The 10,448-nt window shown below is 39.5% G+C and overlaps 1 protein-coding gene across 1 annotated transcript in view; it reads left to right on the top strand.

Moving 5' to 3' along the window:
* TICRR (TOPBP1 interacting checkpoint and replication regulator) overlaps nt 1-10,448 on the top strand; it is a 3,405,639-nt gene that overhangs the window by 904,090 nt on the left and 2,491,101 nt on the right. The window contains exon 7 of the mRNA XM_044078205.1: nt 2,538-2,679. Coding sequence (XP_043934140.1) covers nt 2,538-2,679 — 142 coding nt within the window. The remainder of the gene's footprint in view (nt 1-2,537; nt 2,680-10,448) is intronic.

The following is a 10,448-nucleotide window of genomic DNA, read 5'->3' as shown; positions in this document are numbered from 1 at the left end:
ATAATAATAATATACATACATACATACATATACATATATACATATATATATATATATATATATATATACATATATATATATACATATATACATATACATATATATACATATATACATATATATATACATACATATATATATATATATATATATATATATATATATATACATATATATATATATATATATACATATATATATATATACATATATATATATATATATATATATATATATACATACATACATACATATATATATATATATATATATATATATATATATATATATATACACACACATACATATTCATACATATATATATATATATATATATATATATATATATATATATATATATATATATATACATACATATCATTTCTGTTAAAGGAGCTTAGGGAGTTGGAGCTTACAAACCACTCTCAGCATCCAACACAAGTACATTTAGATAAATTAGAATTGCTTGATAGGTGGCTAAATGAAGCCTCTCGTTTATATCCAGGTCCTCTTTCCCCCTTCTTTTAATTGGACATGGATCATCTTATTGCATGGCGTTCCTCTGCTTACTAACTGTAGTAGTTCAGAAATAAGTTAAAAAGTTGGTATTGTAGTTATGGTGTAGTCTGTCATTGGAGAGAACTGATTGAATTGTAATGCATGCAAGTCTGCATTATTACTATTAATTTCCATTCTGTTAAATATTATAAATTGTAAGGTTTTAAAGGGAAGATCTTAAGGTTGATTACCTGTTGAACGGAAGCTATATAGACTTGTATTAGTTGCGCTGTTTATAGTGAAATGTTTATTCTATCGTTCTTGTATTTTTTTTTTCTTGTGGTGAGGAATAGTGTATCTTGAAGAAATAGGAGTAAAGAATTCATGCTTCTAATAGTCATGTGTTGGTCTGAATAGATCATCTTGATGGCTTCTGGTGCTCTGGCCAAAATGTAACTGAAAATTTTGCTGAAACACAGTAGCCTTTGGGGATAATACTCCAGAATTGGTCCATACCAGAAACTGGCAAAAATCAAATGGCTCCTTCCTTCTCTTTGATAATGTGCAAACAGTTGCTCATCTCTCGTGAGTCTAGCAGAGGATGCTCTAAAGGTACTCCATGGTCTGTCACGTCTCAGATGTAAAAGAAGATTTTCAGGTCTTGTCTGTTTCTTAGGTATGTTGGTAAGCCTCTTGTGTAGTATGGCTGAATATGTATTATACACCAGGCATATTTGCCTGCTTTTTATGTCTGTGTATATCAACAAACTTTTTGAGTGAGAAACGTGCTGTGTACTTGATTGTAGCTGTCTGGTAGTTCATCAGATTTATCACAGGGATGTAAGAGATGAATGGTAAGTTAAAATGTGACTGAACGTATGTGTTGGTTTGGTTTTGATGACAGCATGGTGCATGTATGCGTTAAAGAAATCTGACACTCATTGGTATCTAGAAGTGTAGTTGTCAAAAGAATGCAGATTTTTTTCCTTGTATCCTTCTAGTATACTTTACATAACAGGAGGCTTCTGTATACCTCTGAATATACTCTTCATTGTTTTCAAGTTCTTTTTGAAGTCCAGATCAGGTACCGATGTATCCCTAAAACTAAGGCAGTAACATAGCTTTTCCAGACTAGCAATGATGAGCCAAGGGTGAATAATGAAATGGAATGTATAGTGCTGAGGTTAAGCTTTCGTGTCAATTATGAAAGATGACATTTTCTATATTTTACATTAAAGCAAAAATGGAATGTGATAAGTCATGCTAAGGAAGGCTGTGTAAGCATTAGCTGTTGCCAGAATTAGATTACAATGTGGTGGTGTTAAGATGTACTTAACACATCAACTTTACTAGGCATTTATGTTATGCCTGCGTTAGTGCTGTAAAAGCTGTGTGACCTACAGGAAAACAAACAGTTGACAGCTGATGCACATGGTTTTGTAGAATAATACTGTTTTGAAATGTGAAATATTTTGTGTAATTTACGTAGGTTGAGCATTTTCACAGAACGGCTTGATCCTAGCTGTTTTTTTTGTATGTCATTGCAAAGCTCTAGAACTGGTGAATAATTTCCCCCACCGATTCCATAGCTCCATATTTGCTTACTTTTAAGAAATACATCCCTTTGTTTCACAATTAACACTTGTTTTATAAATAAAATACACATTTTCTTCATAAATCTTAAGTATAAAATCAGTGTTACAAAACATACATTTGATACTAACATTGCAGCAGATCTTTAATGTTTTATGTTGTGTTTTTATCATTTCTTAACAGCAGATAGTATTAAATGTGTTTTTTTCCTAGTGGATTTTGGAAGGAAGATCTCTGGAAGCAATTGGTTACTTGGCTTTGGAGGCTGCAGGAAGCAGGAGGGTTAATTAGCTTGTTGCTGCTGAGAACTAACTTAGTTGATTATTAAATATCAATATTAATCTTTCTAATTACTTGTTTATTTTTTATTTATTTATTTTTTTAATTTTAGCAGCTACTGAAAAGAATGTCAGGAATTATTTTATTTATTTTTTTTTTAATTTTAGATGTCAATGAGGAGACCTCTATCCCTGAGTGGGTACAGCAAGAATTTCGTCAATCTGATGTTCAGGGTGCATCTTTGGTCGAAAGCTGGTTTCTTATGTCAGATGCATGTGGAGCAAGCTCAAATTTAATGGAGTCATTTAGGTAAGCAGACTTTCTTAAATATATACATGAATAGTTTTGTTTACATTTGATATACTATATTGCAATTTCCAGAACAGGTTGTAGTCTACATTGTAGTCTGCAAAAGTGCATGCTATTATAATGTAATATTATAAATGCAGGTTATGTCATTGACAGACATTCCTTTTGGATTAAAAGAAACAGTGATATGCTAAGGAAACTTGTCTTTATGCTCAAGATAGCTAGTAATTTACAGCAATACAGTTGTTCATTAATTGGTCAAAGTGTAGCTTATAATTTTGGGGGTGGGGGTGTCGCAGTTTTGCAGCAGTGTGTCATATATCCATCACCTGGCCTGATTTCTCTTGAAGTTGATGCGTCTTGAATTAGGGATGATGTATTTCCTGCTCAGTATTCATATTGGCTGGTATGCTTCCCATGTAAAGCTAGCTCTACCCTATATTTTCCCATTTTCTATGTACACTCTCATATGAATGTATGCTTGTGCACTTGTATGTTAATGTGTTTATATACTTTAACATGAGTCCTAATGTGTCATGTTGTGATTGCATTAGTGAAAAAAAAGTAATAGTTTGCTGTTGAATCGAAAGATACATCCATCCACACCCCCGTTTTTCCCCATTTTTGCACATGGGATTGGGGTGTCACTTCACCATTTACAAACTTCTAGAGCCAAGTTTTACACCAACGGGTAGCTAGCCCTGCCACGGTACTTCTTCCACACTACACACTCGCATCTATGGCCAATGTATAGTGTCCAGTCCATTTACAACATATCTTTGGAGTGTGTGAGAAAACTAATTTGATGTATCTAAAAATGTTCGTTGTAATTCACTGTTAAAGTATGGACTGCTAGCTCCTGGTATTTCTGCCTGAAGGAACCTGATGGCCATCCTGAATAACAGAAGTTTCACCTCTCCCCTTCCTGGCCCAGCAGACACTTTTCCCTACTGTTGTCAGAGTATCTTTGATATAAAATAGTGTTGGCCGACAGTACCTTTATCTTTTTAGCTGACTTTCAAGGAGCATCTTGAGTAACCCATGTGCATCATCATTCTTTACACTGGCCTGAAGCCACTGGTTGTAGATAACTACACCATTGGGGAATCATCTTAGTACTCCTCTTACAGTATATCGTTTTGTTGATGTGTGAAACATAACTGTGTCAAGTTTACGAAGCGAAGACATTGACCAGATGGGTTTTTTTTGCTTGGGTTCAGAGCATAACGTACCCAGTTTTACGCAATGTTTACTTAGTATATCACCAAGCAGAGAGTGCATTAATCCGGAGAAAAGTTCAACACCCAGAAATACCACTTTTGGTCTAAGTGCTCCATGGCATTTGAGCAGTGTTTTTCTGACCTTCCTTAAAAGGAAAAGAAAATGGAAAAAGAAATGCAGAAAAGAGAAAAATGGAGGCCACGGACATTACCTCAAGGTTAGAGAGCAACACCCACCCAAAGGTACAAGGGTACTGGTGTTGAAACAAAAAAAAAAGTACACACTGCTAAAGGTAGTCTTGCCAAAGAACCACCAAAGTAAAAAAATGCTGATGTACCACCATAGACATGATAAAATATTTGATTTAATAAAACTTTTAAAAGACAAAACAAGATCTGAAGAAGGTTTTACCGAAAGTGCTTATTCTGCATTCTCTTAGTTTGTTTTGTCTTTTAAAAGTTTTATTAAATCACAGATTTTATCGTGTCTGTGGTGGTATGTCTGTGGGGTACTAGTATTGGTGAGCAGTGTTTTCAAGTTGTCTTTTGGTGCAGCTCTTCAGGAGCACCCAAGCTTCTGTTATGTCCTTGCAAGCCAAAACAAGATGAAGCTGTACTAGAACAGCAATGCAGGCTATGGGTTCCAATGCTCTCATCACCTTTAAAGAGGTGATTAATAAGCACCATGATACCTCCACAGAAGCAAGCCAAAGAGAAACTGCACTGTGGTCTTGAGTATACAACTGTGAGGCTTACAAGCCAAGACAGTATGCCCAAAGAAACCCAAGTTACCAAAACCTGAATTGTGATTAATCAGTTTGCCGTGACCACAGCTCATCTGGTCTCAGATCCCCCCATCATCCACTACACAGGCTCTTTTCCCGTTATCCCCTGATTTCATGGAACTTATGAAATCTAATAACAACCCCCTAATAAAGCTTCTTTTTCAGGGTAACTTCTTTAATAAGGAAAAGGGAACCTTCTCCCCAGAGGGAGGACTGTCCTTCATTTTCCAGAAGTCTCATTTACAGCCAGCAAGGCAAGTCACTTTCTTGGAAGCGGTTTTATTTTTGTTGATTTGGAAAGGCAAAAAGTTGTCCTAAACCCAGACAAGATCCTGTTAATAATCACAATATTTCAACAATATATCAGTCTTATTTCGGCTTAGGAATTTTGTCAGAGTTTCTTTGTAAAATGATTTCCAGCATACCACTGGATTACCTGACCAGGTTACACATGCAAAAACTAAAGTTGTCAGACAAGTGATGTTCATCATAGTGATCACTGCTGCAGTAGCCTTAAGCTATATGGGTTTATATCCAGCATAGGAAATAACAGTCCGTGATATTCCAAAGCTTCACGGAAGCTTACACACACCTAAACCAGTAGGCAGCTCAGTCTGAGCTGACTAAATGATAGGTTTGTGCACCAAGGCCCTTATGAGCTTTCCTTTTACAGAAGAGAGTACTTTTCTCAGGCTTTCAATGATCCACTAACAGCTAATGCTTTCCATTGCTAGGCAGATAAGTTCCTTTCAGGGGGAAAAAACTTCCACATTGCTTTTTTTGTTTTAACTACTTTTGTCGACTAAAGTAACTATTTTAACACTACAATAAAGTATTCTTACTGTTATATTACTTTTATGTTCTTTAAAAACAGGAGCGCACACTACTTGTGTGACAAGTTGCAAGAAAGAACTTTTTCTGTGGTAAACTTGTGTTAATTTTACTTTATGGAGTTAGGGGAAAATGTATCAATGTTTTTACTATGCCTTATTGTGGAGGAAAAGTAACTTTTGTGCAGCTTTTCTGTTGTACTGACTACTGCTGCTACTTTTCTCCAGCGGACAAGTGCCATTTTAGGCTTAAACATGGAACAAACTAGCAGTCCTTCACTTAGACATTCTTCCAGCCATAAAAAGAAATTAAGCAGACTTTGGTGCCACAGCATACTATTAATTTGTCTCTGCCTTAGGTGGGTGAGTCTGCTGTGGCCATAGCTGGTTCATTAGACCACTCATCTTTTTCCCTAGATCCCTTTGGTGTTGTCCATAAGGCTACTAAGGACTGGGGCTTAGCCACATTCTGTGCAGCTGTTGAGCTTCCCTTAGTGGGAAAGGGAGAGTCTATCTTGGGAGAAGGGACTGTAAATGTGCTCCTGCTTGGCTGTAATGTTGTGCCCATCCTTGGGGAAGTTTTTGCTGGCAATTAAAGGTCTGTTTGGCCCCCAACTTTCCTGTGAAAAAGAAACAGAAAAAAAACATTTAACATCCCTGTGTCGGTTTCTCTCTACAGGACTAATTTATTGAGCTTGGCAGGTTGTTTTACAAGCTGTTGACACTTGTGTATAACATAGTGTGCAATGTTGTCAATCTAGCCTTTAATTTTAACTGGTGGGTCGGATCCAATCCATCAGATCCATCTCTGACATTTCATCAGCTCAACATCTTCAGCAGAGCCTGTGGGCCATATTCTTTACCCATAATGCATCCCTGCAACTACCTTAGATCCTGTTTGCCGTCCAACGATGTTCAGCAGCATAGCTTGGGGCTAAGCCTATTTTTTCCTGGATTTTTTTCATATAATAGTTTTACCCTTTTCTATTTCTTTTTCTTTCTACAAATAGCTAGTCTAGTTGCGAACAACTTCTTTACCCTAATGATGTTCGTGTTTCACTGTTTCAGTCATTACTCTTGGGTTATCCTGCTGGCAGGCTACCCGCAGTCGGCCTGAATTCCAAAGTCTTGGTCCAGCGTCGGTTGCTGTCGCCTCTTCCCTAACGTCAGTGCGCCTGGGGTATAAAAGATGTGGCCGACGCCATTTTCTTTGCTGTGCGGTGCCCGAAGCAAAAGCAGTTCGCAAGTGTCGGTCGTCCAACTCCTGAGATTTTCAAATCCAAATTTCAGAACCAAAGTCTTCATTAAAGCTAAGTACCCCATGGGGAAACTTTTTTCTTCCTCCAGACCGTTGTCAGAAAAAGTTAACAATTGTATTTCTTGTGGGAAGCAAATACCTCATAAGGATTTTCACTCTTACTGTATTCCTTGCCTAGGCCCTGATCACAACGTTGCTAGTTGTCAGTTTTGTGTAGGTTTAACCAACGCACTATTAAGCGTCGGTTCGATTTTGCTTTTTATTACTTTGGCCGAAGATTTAATTATATAATGCCGTCGGAACAGCTGACTACCAGAGTTTACAAAAAATGCAAGGACAAGGAAAAGGATAGGCATCCGAGGTCCAAAACTGACAACGAGGCCTCCGTTAGGCCAGTCGCCGGTTCTTGGTGAGGCGCTTTTGCAGCCCCTGGCGCCCTCTACCTGAGCCACAGGCCGCTTCCGACTCCCACGTGGAGCCGACTGGGCCTCTGGATACTCAAGGTATTGGACATTCGGAAATCATTCCCTCAGATAGGTCCGGAGCCGCTGAGCAGGCATCGGCTTCTGAGCGTGTCTTCAGACCTACACAGCTATATGTTAACCTGATTAACAAAGTCTTGGGTCCTGCGTCGGTTGCTGTCCCTTCTTCCATGACGTCAGGTCGTCAGAGGTATAAAACATGCAGTGGGTGCCATTACATCAGTCTTTCTTGCTGTGCGGTGCCCGAAGCAGAAGCAGTTCGCAAGTGTCGGTTGGCCAACTCCTGAAATTTTCATTTTCGAGTTTCAGAACTGAAGTCTTCAACTAAAGCTAAGTACCCCGTTGGGGAAACTTTTTCTTGTTCCTTACCGATGTCAGTAAAAGTTAATAATTGCATCACTTGTGGAAAGCAAATACCTCATAAAGATTTTCAGTCTTAGTGTATTCCTTGCCTAGGCCCTGACCACGACGTACCTTGCTGTCTGTTTTGTGCTTTATTTAATCAGTGCACTATCCGTCGTCGGTATATTTTCACCTCTAAATATTTTGGTTCTCGGTTTAATTATCCAGAAATGTCGTAGGTTAGCCATCCGACTACTGGGATTCCGAAAAAACGCAAAGATAAAGACAGAGACAGGCCGCCGAGGTCCAAACCTGCTGACGATGGTTCTCCTAAGCCAGCTGCCAATTCGCCGGTACTCAGTGAGGCGCTTTCGCAGCCCCTGATACCCGCTACTTCTGATTTGCAGGCCCCTACTGAGATCCATTCGGAGTCTCATATGCTGAGAGATGCTTCAACTATGGAACCTGCGGATGTCTCTAACTTGGATGGGTCTGGAGCCGCTGTGCAGGCACTGGCTTCTGAGGGTGTATTCAGGCCTACAGACTTGCATATTAAACTGACGCCTCCTCCTTTACTGAGGCCTAAATCTCGATCCACGCCTAAAAAAAACAACGCCCAGGCCACATGCTCAGGCCTCTATGCCTAAAAAACAAATAAGAATGTCTGAAGATCTAATAACTAATCAGGGGTAGCCAACCCCCCCTCCTCATCTAAGAGGCCTAGGACTGAAGTTGATTGAGTCTTCTAATCAGGATTCTGTTTTTTCTGTTGATTTGGATTTGCCCTTATCTACTTATGAAGATTCTGATGCAGAGGACTCCATTCCCTCCACTTCCCCTCCTGAGGATTTTTCTTTTGGGGTAACCTTACGTATACTCTTGGGGAGCATTTCCACAGGGAAAGCCAGGATTTTTCTGATTCAAAAAAGAGGCTTAGGGATTTCCTTCTCCTACCTCAGCATAGGCCTTTAGCTATTCCTCCTGTACTAGACATTGTTGTTGATGCTTTTTCGGAATCTAGTTTGGCCCCTGATTCCCTGCCTCCTGCTCCCAGAAAACCTGACAGATACTACAGGGTCCCTGAGTCCCACAAGTTCCTTTTTTAAAAATTCTATTGCAGATCCAGAGATTATTTCACAGGGGCCCAAGGGCATTAAGGCTTCTACTGCTAAAAAACCCTTGTGATAGAGACTCCAGGGCGCTGAATAGATGGGATAAGAAGGTTTACACTTCTGCAACCTTGGCCATTAGGGCTTTGAACTGCCAGTTTCATATGTTGAAGTATCAGCAACATGTTATTGGGCTGCTTATACAGAAAATGATGTTGATTCCTGACTGTGTGGCGAATAAAGAATTACAGGATTTAATGCATTTTGCTGAACAAGTTGGAAAACAAACTTTGCAGTGTGGTTTTGATTCATTAGAGGCCTCTTGCAGGGCTGCTGTTACTGGGTCTGTGCTCAGAAGGCATGCTTGGCTTAAGGAGCAATCTTTGCCTGATCACGTTAAAGCTAAATTGTTGGATGCCCTTTTAAATCAGGACAGTCTGGCAACAAGGCTGAGGAAGTTCTTAAAAGATGGAAGATAAAGCTAAATCTATGCAAACTGATAGAGTTTTTTTTACATGTTCAGCCTCCTAGATTTAGTAGGCACTGGCCCTCTAAGAATTGGTCCTTTCCTGCCCCTTCCAGGTCTTCTCAAACCAAACCCAGACACAGGAAAAACCCTAGGTTTCAGTCCCAGGGGACTCGCAAAACTAAGTAGTGGGGGGGCCTCCACTTCCAAATCTGGGAATAATAAGACTCCCCCTATGGTAAACTGTCTCAGTGACTTCCTTTTAAAATTTCCAAGCACTTATCAACTGACTGCCCCTTTGTGGGGAAAGATTGCTCTTCATGCAAAGAATTGGGAATTCATTACCCAGGACAAATGGGTTTTAAATTGTGTCCCAGGGATACATATTTCACTTCCACACGTTGCCAACACCAAGCGGGTGGCCGGGCCGACCCCCAAATCAGTGAGCAGAAGACCAAAAACAAGTACGTTCTCTTTTAAGCATGGGGGCAATTCAACTGGTACCAGAAGAGGAAAAGGGACAAGGTTTCTACTTGAGACTTTTCCTGGTACCCAGAAAAGACAATTCACGGCATCCTATCCTGGACCTGTCTACTCTAAACACCTTTTTGGATATTCCAAAATTCAAGATGCTGACTCACCTATTACTTCCTATGCTAGGCAAAGATGCCTGGTTGGGAACACTAGATTTTAAAGAAGCAAACCTGCACATTCCAAGCAGGGAATCTTGCAGAAGATACCTACGCTTCAAAGCAGGCTACACGCACTATCAGTTCTCTGCACTGCCCTTTGGCTTGTCTACTGCACCCCGGGTATTCACAAAGTGCCTAGCTCCAGTTATTGCATTTTGCAGGCCAAGAAATATTCAGATATACCCATACCTGGACGATTGTGTAATTCAGGCAGAAAGCCAGGACATACTTTTGAATCACCTGGCCTTTGTATAAAGGGTTCGTTCTTGTCTGGGGTACACCATAAACTAAAAGAAATCACACCTGGTACCGTGTCAACAAATTATATTCCTGGGAGCAAGCTTGAGTAAAATTTCCCTGATGGGTTACCTCACGCCAGAGAAACAAGTTCATTTGACAACCTACTTCAAACAAGTGGGCACAAAACCCCCGCTTATCTTCAAGACAAATACTGCAAGCCTTGGGGTTCATGGCCTCCTGCATTCTTCTAATTCCATATGCAAGACTGCATATGAAGAAATTACAATGGTATCTAAAAAAACCTATGGTGTCAACATTCTCAAGACCTAGAAACAATGATTCCTA

This window comes from Protopterus annectens, chromosome 7.part0 (assembly GCF_019279795.1).
Source record: "Protopterus annectens isolate FY-2018-M chromosome 7.part0, PAN1.0, whole genome shotgun sequence".
Classification (NCBI taxonomy): domain Eukaryota; kingdom Metazoa; phylum Chordata; order Ceratodontiformes; family Protopteridae; genus Protopterus; species Protopterus annectens.
This window is presented reverse-complemented; position numbering and strand designations above follow the sequence as displayed.